The sequence below is a fragment of the Wyeomyia smithii genome, chromosome 2, assembly GCF_029784165.1.
Source record: "Wyeomyia smithii strain HCP4-BCI-WySm-NY-G18 chromosome 2, ASM2978416v1, whole genome shotgun sequence".
In the NCBI taxonomy this organism is placed as follows: domain Eukaryota; kingdom Metazoa; phylum Arthropoda; class Insecta; order Diptera; family Culicidae; genus Wyeomyia; species Wyeomyia smithii.
The window spans coordinates 48995943-49009760 of record NC_073695.1 but is presented as its reverse complement, the minus strand read 5'-3'; the positions used below and the strand labels follow the sequence as shown (position 1 = coordinate 49009760).

At 37.8% G+C, this 13818-nt stretch overlaps 1 protein-coding gene across 1 annotated transcript in view; it reads left to right on the top strand.

The window, feature by feature from the left end:
- The first annotated feature begins 8317 nt into the window (after window positions 1-8317).
- Window positions 8318-13818, top strand: part of LOC129724846 (growth hormone secretagogue receptor type 1-like) — a 74694-nt gene continuing 69193 nt past the window's right edge. Inside the window, exon 1 of the mRNA XM_055680075.1 lies at window positions 8318-9557. Within this exon, the coding sequence (XP_055536050.1) occupies window positions 8736-9557 (822 nt within the window). The 5' untranslated portion in view covers window positions 8318-8735. The remainder of the gene's footprint in view (window positions 9558-13818) is intronic.

Sequence of the window (13818 nt, the reverse complement as noted above, 5' to 3'; positions counted from 1 at the left end):
GGTTAATGACACAATAATTGAAACGGAAATTTTTCTCAGGATTTATGTCCTAACGTTTTCCCTTTCTAAGCTACCTGGAGACGCCACTATGTGTAAAGAGAATGTCTATAAGCCACGTTCTCATAACTGGTTACTCCAGATATCGATTTGATCCAGTCATCCTTTTTTTATAATTCTTATGAAACGTAGTTTCTGGTCAACCCCCTACAGCCCCTTAATAGTCCACGTTGTTTATGCTCGTCCCTATACTTACTGTTTTATCATTTTATTCAAGTGGATTATTCGTAGATGCGCTACTGTTTATTTAACAGGTATTAAATTCAACTTTTTGTTTTTGGCACAATCTCACCCCATAGAAGGGGTGAGATTAGGCCAAAGTTCATTTATTTTTAGCAAAATTATAGTTTATCGTAACTTAACCATTTTTGCGGCAGTCGTTAACTAAAAATTTAAGTGTGCATTGGCGTGATTTGGATCAAACTCATTGCCTAAATGTGTGCATTACAAACTAAGGAACAAAAACATATCCTTTTTTGGCACCATCTCACCCTGGCAGACGGTAATTGAAATTTGTTCAGTACAGTGCTTTTTTAATTTTATCACTGTCAATTCTTCACCGTGAATTTGGCGAAACCGTGGATTTGGCGAAATGATGAAAATCGTTTTTAAGTTTTTATGATATTTTGAGTAAAATAATGCACTTTCATAGTTCAATGAAATAGAAGTTCAAGACTTTCTTAAGGCAATTATGCATGCAATTTTATTCTGGTTGATAAACGGATGGGCACACGTCACTTGAGATCTCATATCCCAACCTCCACGAGGTGCCAACCGAGACACGAGTAACTTCAGCAGAGATCGGGTAACCAACCCCCGGTGGAAGCTATGGTCGTATGCCGACTGGGAAGGGGGATCGTAAGCGGCTGTATTCCCATGTTAGGGGTGGCGTACAACAGCGTCTGATCAGGAGCGGGCGGCTGAATTACGAAAAGCGGTGCCTCGCCAGACGTCTAAGACGGCAGCCCCGTCGCGAGACTAGGTCTCGCAGCCCTAGTAAGGCAGCACACCGAAGGTAAAATACTACGAACAATCCAGATATAAACACGGAACGGAGTAATCGGCATGGAACGAAAAAGGGCAACGAATAATGGAAACTCGGTACTTGGTATGTAAGGACTCTACTCGAACCGACACGTTCAGGTATACTTGGTATCCTGGCTGCTGAAGATGAATGTGGAGGTAGCTGCCATACAGGAGGTGAGGTGACCGAAAATGGGAGAACGCGAATTCCGGGCAGTAGATCCTATTGCGGGAACTTCATTTAATGTAGTACCACATCTACTACAGTGGCGGCGTGAAAGCAGAAAGAAGTGTCGGTTTCGTGCTCATCAACAGATGAAGCGAGTCATTAGATGGAGGCTGATTAGTGACCGTATATGCGTGTTAAGAATTAAGGGCAAATATTTCAACTACAGCCTGATAAATGTGTACGCACCGACCAACGATAAACCCGATAAACAGAAGAAGGAGTTCTGTGAGCTCCTGGAAAAGACGTATAATGAGTGCCCAGGACACGACATCAAGATCGTCATCGGGGATGCAAATGCGCAGCTCGGGCAGGAGACCTTTGTGGGTCGAGGATTCAGGAGGTAGTCTGAATGAACAGTGAATGCATATCCACAGTACAATCAGCACCACAGCGGGAGAAGTTTTGGCTACGAGGTCGAAAGGAGCAGGATGGTGATTGAGGATGATAGCAAAGTTGTGGACCCACCATCCATGGACGAGGTTAAGAAAGCAGTGAAAGGGCTGAGGAACTGTACGGCAGCTGGTAAGGACGGCATTCCAACCGAACTTTTCAAAGTCGGAAGCGAACAGCTTTTTATTTATTAATTCATTTCGTCAATCAGAAGTATACATTATACAATATTTTAATAGTCTAATATAATGTTTTTTTTACAAACTATTTTTTATTCAATAAGCGTTGCGATTGCGTAGCTCAATCGAAAAATGTTTGAGTGTTTAAGCTGTATCGTGTTTTACACCAGATCATGCTTAGACTGTGGTCCGATGAAGAATTGCCCTCGGTCCGTTTAGAAAATTCTCTCCGTATCCTGTTCCATAGACTGAGGTCGTTGTCAGAGATCTTTGTTGGCGATTACCAATGTGGTTTTCGAGGGGGACGCTCCACTACGGACCAAATGTTCACCCTGCGACAGATCCTCGATAAATTTCGAGAATTCAACCTGCCTACGCACCATCTGTTCATTGACATTAGGGCAGCGTACGATACAGTTAAGAGAAATGAGTTATGGCGAATTATGCTCGAACATGGTTTCCCAACAAAACTAATTAGACTGCCACCATTGAAGGCTCTACATCATGCGTCAGGATAGCCGGTGAGATATCGAACTCCTTCGTGACGTTAGATGGTTTGAAGCAGGGAGACCGGCTGTCTAATTTATTGTTCAACATCGCATTGGAGGGTACCATACGGAGGGCCGGTGTGCAAAGAAGCGGCACCATCATTACGAAGTCTCACATGCTTCAAGGTTTTGTGGACGATATCGACATCATTGGTATCAACCGTAGAGCAGTGGAAAAGGCCTTCGGACCTCTCAGGAGGGAAGCTGCGAGAATAGGGCTCATCATTAACTCTGCCAAAACTCAATACATAGTGGCTGGTAGAGAACGTGGTAGTCACACGGATGTTATTGCTGAGGTGTTTTTAGCTGGGGAAACTTTTAAAGTAGTCGACGAGTTTATTTACCTGGATAGATTAGTGACATGTGACAACGAGGTTAGCCGTGAAATAGAAAGGCGGATAACTTCGTTTTCTCGAAAAACGTCATCATACAAAATTTCAACTCAATCGGACTTAGGAAAGTTGTGCCTCAAAGCGGCCAAAGTTTCATTTTTGCGACTGATGACGAGATCATTCGATATATTTTTTTCTGTACATTGAGAATTTCGTCATGTTACCTCTTTGCCATATGTTGTGACCATGGGTTTTGAAGCACTGTTAAGCAGGTATTGGACGACGCAAATATTTGCTATTTTTGGTACGATTTTTATTTGCACAAAATAAAATCTGTTTGAAAAAATAGCAAATATTTGCTAATAACACAAAGTTTTAGCAAAATTCATCTTGAATTGAACTTTATGTGATTTGGATGTTTTGGACACATGATTCTTCACCCCATTTAACCTCAATGTAAAAATCAAAATCTTGCAAAACCATCTAACTTGAATATACAAACAAACGCCTAAACTTTCGGCCCAATCGCAGAACATCAAAACAACATGCGGTTGTACCTCTTGCGAACTGGCTTATTAAGAGTGACACCTAAACTATTTTTCACTAAATGCGATCGTATTTTAACTATCGAGCTAGTTTGAATTTTGTTAGAAATTCATTTATTGTTTTTATTGAGTATGTCAATGTAAATACACAACGCTGAAAAATTATATGTTTAGCACATAAGAACATCTGCGCAAAGTTTCAGCTAGATCAAAAATGGTAGATTTAAATGGCTGCCCTTTTTTGTGGAATTGCAGATACACAATCAGTTTTGTCAGTTCTCCTATAAAAATTAAAAAGCGACGTGGAAAGTGGTCGACGTTGTACGCATTTAAATTATTAGGTGCGTAACTAAGTTTTCGCCTTGTGTTTGCGTGTGCGTGTGTTTTTTTTTAATAAAAATGTATATTTATTTATTTTGCAAAAATACCTATCTATAACTCGTTTGGTTTTAGCAGCGCAGAAGAAATAACATCGACTTGGTCCCACCGAACACACGATGTAACCTTACCGCGTAACTGCAGCGTGTCGATGGCATAGAAGCATGCTTGAGTTGCTGTAATGAATCCATTTTTCATCACCCGTCACGATGATAAAAACCCTTTTCCTTTGGCTTCAAATCATAAGAAACCCAATTTCTTTGTTTTTCAACCGTCCTCAAATCATGCAATCTCGGCTTGGCGGGTAACTTCCAACTACCAAAGCAAGTTGTTCCTGCGTTTGGCGTGGATCCTCAGCAAGCTACTCCTCCAATTAGCGTCTTCGAAAGTTCTTGGCCTTCCTACACGCGGAAGTGAAGGTATCAATCACGACACGTTGTTTCACATAGAGCAGCATTTACGCAAAATTCAGCTGCAGCTGCACTGTAGCCCTGTTTCCTGTGAATAAAATGAGAAAAATAAGACTTCCAGCAAATGGCGCCTATTTGGCACAAAATCAGACATAAAACACAATTAGTAAAATGTAAACAAATCGTTTTACTGTACCATTAGCTTCAAAATGACTAACAGCATTTGAGGCAACGACATACAGTTTTAGTAAGGGGCGATGCAAGAATTCAAATCTTGTCCAGTTCATTGTTTTAGAAGTAACAGACTCATTTGCAAATTGTTTTGTAAACAGGCGGATTTACATCATTTTTAAAACAAGAGCACATTTAAACAGGCGAAACTAAACGAAAAATAAAAACAAGGCTGGTGAATTTTATTACCAAAATTCTATGGGCTCATCTAAAAGGCTAAGCTAAAGTAACGACAATTTTTAGCGTAAATGCAAAGATTTACTGCTGTATTGTTGTGAAATTTAAAGATAGGCTCTTTCTACGTCAGTTTATAACATTAAAGTCGACTTATTCCATTGCATTCATTTATGAGCAAGATCGCGCGAAATGACCTATGGTCGAATATCGACCATTTTTGATTTGAATGAAACTTTGCACACGTATTTGGCTTAGCAAACTGAGCATTTTTCACAGGTGGAGAGATTTTTTACACCCATGAGTTACATTCTAAAAAGGCGTATGACTTTTGGCATAGGTTTTATTCGAAGCATTGTAGCCCAGAAACCGTTGGTTGTATAGAAAAACTGTCTGAAAATGAGTTGTAGGGAATTAAAAATGCATCATAAAAAAATATACACTGTACAAAAAAAATTTTTTTTGACCAAAAAAAATTAAAAATAAACATTAAATTTCAATTTAAAAATAAGAGTTGAATTTTTTTTTATTTTTTTTAAAGAAACTTGACGTTAATACGTAACTTTTTGAAAAAAGTCCAGGATGGAGAAATGAAAAATATTTTTGTATGGTAGATTAATTTTTTTATAAAAATTCTAATTTGAACATTTTTCAAAATATTTGTATTCTGATGATTTTAAAAGATGCAGAGAGTCATTTTAAATCAAAAAGCTCTTGATAGTAAACATTCTAAAGGCATCGGTTTTCGAGTTATTTTAAAATTAAGCTCGAAAAATTAATTATATTTCGGAAAATACACGTTTTTCTTCATTTGTCCATGGTTCTCCAGCAAAAACCATACGTTCATTGTAATGCTTGATCAAAATTGTATATTTTCATTCTTTGACAACAAAACGATTGGATAAATAACTCAAGCGCTAAACCTTAGCCTACCTACACGTTCCCCCTTGCCGAGTGTTTTATAAAAAAATATGTTTGTCGTGCAACACTACCTACTTGTTTACTAACAATAACTGTTTGTAAAGTACGCAACCAATAACTACTGGGTTACCTATAATATCTGTTTTCGTATACAAATACGATTGCACTACTCTAGATGTGTTAGTAACAGTTTGCATTTTGTGAAGATGAATAAAGTGAAAATGGAATACACCAAGCCCAAATGCTGTAAACCCTTTCCTGATCATCGGTGCTCATCAAGCTTACGCAAATTAAACGAAAACGTTATTGCAAAATTAAAAATGTTGAACAGTCAAGCTCATTTTAATACGTCTTTATCAATTTGTGATTCGTGTAGTTATTGGAATGATAGTCAAACCACCATTCATCCCTTCGTTGTTTTCTATTCAGAATCTGGAACACTTAAGAATATCAGCTTCATCATAATATCGGAAGTACTCCATCATGATACTGTTGCGGTTCAGGTGTTCATTGCCAAATTAATGAGTTTTTTGAAAACAACAATAGAGTTGAAAAAAGCGATATTAATGTCTGATGGAGCTGCCTCACAATATAAAAATAGAAAAAACTTTGCAAGTCTTTGCAAGTTTAAAACAAAATATAACGTCGATGCAGAGTGGCATTTTTTGCGACTTCTCGTGGTAAAGGCCCATGCGATGCAATTGGTGGCATATTAAAACGAATGGCAGGAAATGCAAGTTTAGGTAAAGAACATGAACATCCCATTACAAGCGCAAAATAATTGTATGATTGGGCTAATCAGAAAAGTAATAAAAATTCATCAAAAATGTCATTTAGTTGGGTATAATATGAAGAATATGAACAAGGAGTAATAGAATGGAGCAATATTTTCAAAAAATCTACAATGATAAAAATATTACTCTTTTGTTCCGATTTCAGAAAATAAGATACAAACGAAGCTGTTTTCAAAAGATGACGAATCATTTACTTATGATGTATATAAAATATAAGGTGAAACTAGTTCTGTAAAGTATCTATGTCATGAAAAATATATGAAAAATATGCTCTTAAGATAATAAAACTCGAAAATAAATATTTGATTCTTATATATATATTTATATCACTCAAAGCAGTTAACTCTTTTCTTGAGAACCGTTCGCCCAATCGTTTTGTTGTCAAAGAATGAATTGTATATTTTTGATCAAGCATTCCAATGAACGTATGGTTTTTGCTGAAGAACCATGGACAAATTAGGAAAAACGTGTATTTTCCTGAATAATTATAATTTTTCGAGCTTAAATTAGAAATAACTCGAAAACCAATGCCTTTAGAATGTTTACTACCAAGAGCTTTTTGATTTAAAATGACTCTCTGCATCTTTTAAAATCATCAGAATACAAATATTTTGAAAAATGTTTGAATTATAATTTTCATAAAAAAATTAATCTACCATAAAAAAATTATCTTTCATTTCTCCATCCTGGACCTTTTTTTAAAAGTTGCGTATTAACGTCAAGTTTCTTTAAAAAAAAAAAGTAAAAAAAAATTCAACGCTTGTTTTTTTAAATTGAAATTTAACGTTTATTTTTAATTTTTTTTGGTCGAAAAAAATTTTGTTTGTACAGTATATATTTTTTTTATGGTGCATTTTTAATTCCCTACAACTCATTCGCAGACAGTTTTTCTGTACAACCAACGGTTTCTGGGCTACAATGCTTCGATTAAAACCAATGCCAAAAGGCATACGCCCTTTTAGAATGTAACTCATGGGTGTAGAAAATCTCTCCACCTGTGAAAAATGCTCAGTTTGCTAAGCAAAATACGTGTGCAAAGTTTCATTCAAATCAAAGATGGACGATTAAATTTTCGCGTATTTCCAGACGATTTGAAATGATTCTGCTCTTATTATGAAGAAGATTTCGAAAAACTATCAAGCTGCTTCTAAAAAAACCGAAAGGCGAAATCAGATAAGAACTTATGCGAAAACTGGAAGGACGCTATAATTGCTCCAGCTCGAATTGCTGCGTGCATAATTGATTGCAACAAGTGTTCTCTTGTATTCATTTCGACAAATGACTTCGGGTGGCTGGATGTTAATCGGGTTTCGCGCGCATTTTTCTCGTGAGACTGTATCACCTTCCGTGGTAGGGAACTGATAAGCTTAGAAGTAGTTCTGCATATTTAGATTTGAAAACAATGCTTAAATTGTTTACTTGTAACCGCTTGTTTGATTATTTACGTTTAATTTCTTTGTGAAGTATTGTACAAACTTATAGTTTTTATTGAATGATTTATTTTAAAAAGTTTTCCTGAGACCTACAAGATTTGATCGTATTCAAAGTCCGCGTCTGTTAGGGAACCTGTCTCTTTGTGTTAGGCTTTGGAATTTTAAAACAATCTCTTATACTAAACCTGACGATTGCAGCAGAAAAAATCGTTTTCCCACAAGACAAAAATCGGATCTCTTTCATTGAAGCCCTGCATAGCGTCCTGCTCTCACAGATTAAGACTCGATGATTGCCTTGGACAGTAATACCAGTACGTGGTATTGCGTCTGTCGAGACGCGACGAAAATTGGGTTTTTCCTCAGAATTCACCGGTTCCGGTTTACGATTATTGCGCGTCGTTCGTACTTAGGGTCGATGTATAGACAGCTGAACAAGCAGCCTGTGTGTGCACCCTTGCCGGCAGCAAATACACACATTGATGAACTTCGGGGAGTTCTCGAATGAACTGATTGGTGAGTGCATTGTTCGTGCGACTAGCGGGCAGGACTTGTCGGGATTGGGAATGAACTTTCCCCAGCTAGCAGGCGCGAAATTGAAGTGCCGAATGTGCATTTCGTTGTCTGCTGGTACTGACGATTTTCCGCTCTATGTTTTAGATACCGTTTAGACTTTGGTACGTTCAGTCATCATCTGATTACTATAGCCTCAGGAATCGGTTCCACAGTCGGTTGACGCGTTGACTTCGGCACGAGGGTAATTCCTTAGCGGCTAGTTATTTCGAGTTTTTGGAATACAAGGATATGATTGATTTGCTATTGTGCTGTATGGGAAAAAAGTTTCGTAAGCATTGTTATAGGCTAATTAGCATATAGTATGCAGTTGACCTGATTACGATAAGATCAGTGTAGTGCAAGGAGCCGTATTAGATGTAAAAAGGCTGCTTAGTGGTACTCGAACATCAGTTCAATAGCATGGCAAACAGTTGACAGATTATTAACGTCGACGGTGCAAAGTGAGTGTGTCCAAGTGTCTAATTCCAGTTTGCTATCGTTGTGAATTTTAAACTGGAATACGATGTGCTTCATTGAATATGCAGAACAATTCAAGTGGTAATGCCTTCTGGGAAGGGAATGGTTTACACGAGCAAATGGTGCAACCATCGGATGCCAACCGCAGCCAATATGCATTCAGTGGTAGCGTTGAAGTGCTAAACGAGTTAGTGTCTGGCGAACAAGAGTTCTTAAGAGAGTCAAACGCTAGTGGAGTAATTTTCCGAACGACGTCGTATTCTTCTTATCTAGCAACGACTGCAGTGCTAACCGGTGGTTCGAACGAATCGTGGTATCATCAAACCACTTACCAGCCAGAAATCACGCAAAATGTTCACAGCTACGACATTGACCAGCATACCTTCATTTATTACGCTGAACTGCTGAGTATGATTAACTTCTACTACATACCGGCGCTGGTGCTTTTCGGAAGCATTGGAAACGTACTCTCGGTGCTCGTGTTCTTCAAAACCAAGCTCAAGAAGCTCTCCTCCTCATATTACCTAGCCGCACTGGGTCTAAGTGATACGTGCTATTTGTTCGGTTTGTTTGTACCTTGGCTCAATTTAATTGACATAAAAATCTACACCTTGGATGTGTATTGTCAGTTTTTTACGTTCTTCAGCAATCTGTGCAGTTTCCTGTCGGTGTGGTTCGTGGTCGCCTTCACGGTAGAACGCTTCATTGCGGTGCTATATCCGCTGAAACGGCAAACCATGTGCACCGTTAGGCGGGCGAAAATGGTGATAAGTGCGTTAACGCTGATTGGAGTGTTCATCAGTTTGCCAGTGATTTTTTTCGCTTCACCACAATACTCACCCGCCATGAACGAAACCATCTGTGATATGCCGGAGGAGTACAAAGTAAGTGCCTCTCGGATGACGTCTGTTTCCTGCTCACTTGCAACACGAGAGTAAATTACATTAGGAAGTCAGTTATGTGTTAATTTTTTTTTTTTATTCTCGCTTATTTTCCGTCGGTCTAGTTCCACCACTGTTGTGGCCAATCACCGACGCCCAAGTAGGCGACTCCACACCCAGGACCCTAACTCACGACTCGATTATTAACGGACCGGCGCCAACGGCTTTACTTCCTCACGCGATGGAAGGCGTGATCCCAGAGATTTTTCGCCTCAGAAAATCTCCCGGTGTCGGCTAGGATTGAATCTAGACCAGTTGGGTTGGTTGTGAGTGGATCACGCCACCTCACAACCATCGACACCTATGTCGGCGGTGGGATTCGAACCCAGGCGTCGAGCGTGGTTGGCGGAGATGTTACCAACCACACTAGGCCCCCGCTCTATGTAAATTTTTAATACATATAAGTAATTTCGTACTTGTTACAATGGAAATGACTTTCCACAGTGGGTGGTAATGGTTTGGCTTCGCTTCAAGCAGATCGCAACAGTTGAACGTTGCTACGAGTTAATTGACCTTGGAATTTTGACAGTCTTTTTCATTCGGTTTGTGTTAATCAATTCAAGACTAAAATTAAAAATATTTAACTCATAAGCTGCGCATCAAAAAAATGAAGGGAAGTTATGAAGACAAAAAACGCAAAACAAAACCTTTTTTTATAATTGTTTTTTTTTTTTTCAACCTTAGATTGCTAACTTCTTGACTATAAAATAAATTGCTAACTTCTTGACTATAAAGCTGAGCTTACCCCAGAAATTGAGGATTGCAACGATTTTTGTCAAAAGTTGGTAATAATAATTATTATTTCACACAGCGACACCAGTAGGTCTATGTAATTCGGGTTAAGCAAATCACCCGCAGGGCGCTTCAAAATGATTCTCAGAATTCTATTCTGAGTTCTTTGAAGCGTTTTCCTCCTTGTTAATGAGATTTTGCTTGTAGACCTTCAGTGTACTCTTTGAAAATGAGTTTTTTTTATCGTAGATTTGTTCCCAGTACTGAACTTTGTAAAACCAACTTAAAATAACCCCATTCATGTTGAGAACTTTCTAAAAATTATGAATCCATCATATCCTGGAAACTCAAGCGACACTGAAAAAATCTAAATAAACGGTTTGACAACCAAAAACCAAATCAAACCGTGTAAAAACCAACTTCTCTGGAAAGTTCGCGCAAAAAACGGTAAATTCCGAAATTCATGTAAAAATATTCGCGGAAAAACTTGCGTAAAAATAACCTGCGGATAAATCCGGATATAAAGCGACTTTAGGGTATGTTGTATCGGACTGAGCCTTGAAACCGAAATACAAAGACACTCGTAAATACAAAATTATCAGAATCTAAAAATACTTATGTAATGGTGACTTGTGGAGTGACGGTTTATCCTTAGAAATATTCAGCGAAATTAAATCAATATTAGGATAAAAGCTCGCACTTACTTTTCTTCACAACCAGAAGAAGGATGTGTTTCACCAATGATTACTTGCGATGTTTTCGTGCGTGTTTATTTCCAAAACAGTCCTTGCGTAAAACAGAAACAGCATTCAACGTATGAGAAGAGTTAATTCTTTTTAACTCCACTTATCGTACTTGTAAGAAACTCATTTCTTGCCAAGAAACTTTGACCACATACATCGGCACACGTTAAAAAGTTAATCCAAACTCACAGCCTAGATACAAAATAAATGTGTCTTTTTCAAACTCAGCTCATAGAAGAAAAGGAAGTGGACGCGTGTTGGCCAGAAAGTAAGAATTAATCAATTACCAACGGGTAATGGCGTAGGTTTCGAAGAAAAACCTGATTTCTCTCTGCGGAAGTCGGTCTTTTTCTACCGTTTGTTGGCTTGAATTAATCCTGAATGAATTGAATTTTTAACTTAATATACATTCTAAAATTATATAGAACACTGTTTACTCGTAGTGCCACAGTTTCAAATATTGTTTTTCTAAGAATTGAGTTTCGAAATTATGTTCTGCGTAATCATATCTCTAGATTCAGTCATTGAAGTTTTCCAAACACTGTTGAATTTATCCAGTGTTGTATGTGTAACATGTACCACAAGAGATCAAAGCAATGGTCGCAGAGGTCCGAATCTTACAAAAAACTGGACCGTAATGAAACATAGGTACTCATAAATGCAAAAACATTATTATGCAGCGTTCATACATAGATGCAACCTGAGACGCTAAGCAAAAAAAATTGCAATCCAAATTTGTGTACGTAACGTCTTCGGCAGGTTTTTGCACAAGACTGCGGTAGAAAACCGATCGAAGAAAACCACTACCGGAGACGTTCGACACCCTATATCTTTAATTATTTTTTTGTTTTGTTTGTAAACAGTACAGGGAGGATAACATGCGTTTTTTCTCGGACAATCATCATTACTTTGCAGTTGGAAAAGTAGGTTCAAAGTCCACGAATCACCCCTGCTTTGTAATAATCCGAAAAATAAAATAAAAGTACCGGTTTTTACCGGTTTTTATTTTTATGAATACCGAAATACCGGTTTTTCATAAAGTCGGTAATACCGACAACCCTAGTCGGAACTTATTGATAATTTGGTTTGACATATTTTCTAATGTTTCCACATTAGTAAGCCTGTGTAGTTCATTCGTGCTAAACCAGCGAGGACGCTTCAATATCATTTTCAGAAGTTTGTTATGAATCCTTTGAAGCATCTTCTTTCTGGTTGTACAACAACTTGTCTAGATGGGGATTGCATATAACATTGCTGGTCTAAATATTTGCTTGTAAATTAACAGTTAATTCTTGAGACAAAGTCTAGAATTTCTGTTGATAAGAGGATACAAACATTTTATATATTTATTGCACTTTGTTAGGATATTCTCAATGTGCTCCTTGAAGGTAAGATTTTTATCATAAATTAGCCCTAAATATTTAACTTGGTCAGACCAATTTAAGATTGCACCGTTCGTCTTAACAACATGATTATTAGTGGGTTTGAGAAAAGAAACTGTTGGTTTATGAGGAAAAAAATATAATTGTGTTTTTGATGCATTAGGAGAAATCTTCCATTTCTGCAAATACGAAGAAAATATATCTAGACTTTTTTGCAGCCTACTGCATATGACACGAAGGCTTTTTCCTTTTACGGAAATGCTTGTATCGTCACAAAACAGAGATTTCTCACATCCTGGTGGAAAATCAGGAAGATCAGAAGAAAAAACATTATATAATACTGGGCCCAAGATACTTCCTGGAGGTACACCAGCTCTAACATGCATCAGATTAACTATTTAAATAGTTAACCGGAAGAGTGCGGTCTGTCAAGTAACTTTGTATCATTTTTGTGATGTAAAGAGAAAAACGAAAATTAGCCATTTTAGCTATCAAACCTTTATGCCAAACACTGTCGAATGCTTTTTCTATGTCTAGAAGAGCAGCTCCAGTGGATTATCCTTCAGATTTATTAGTACGAATCATATTAGTTACTCTAAGTAACAGAATGTCGAATGCCATTGGCGAAATCCAAGCTGCTCATTTGCAAAAATTGAATTTTCATTGATATGTGTCGTCATTCTACTAAGAATCATTCTTTCAAAAAGTTTGCTTATAGAAGAGAGTAAAATAATTGGACGATAACTTGATGCTTCAGCTGGTTTCTCTTTTCAGCTTGATTCTTAGTTGTGGACGACACTCCCAATTTGCTTGCGATATCTCGGCCGGATAGGCTGAGATTCCGCTTGAAACTGCTGGCTACTCTTTTCGTCATTTTTGCGGCCTTCGTATTCCGATTTTGACCCGATCCTGTCTTCCTGGCAGTCGACAAACGTTTTCCAAAAACTTTTGTTTCGTTAGCGGCGGTCGATTTGGCCACATTCAACAACTGTACCAACTTGGCATGCGAGTGGTTCGGATTTTCGCGATGCGCGAGCAAAACTTTGATGCGTTGCATCTTTTGTTTCGACGCCTTTTTCTCAACTGAAGAGCAAATGTTCTTCAGTGGTGCTCAGGTTCTTTTTTGATACACGATAAAATAATTGCCGTATCAAATATTTAAAGATGACCAATGTTTGACCGTAACACCCTTCATGTAAGGTTTCTCGCTCCTCTTTCTGCCAGATATTTTTTTGTTCATGCATGCCCAGTTCTGTTCAAAACAGGGATACCAGATGTACAGATTTTTATTGCTTTGCAAATGTTTGCAGATTTTCAATAGTTTACGCAGATTTTTGTCAGACTTTC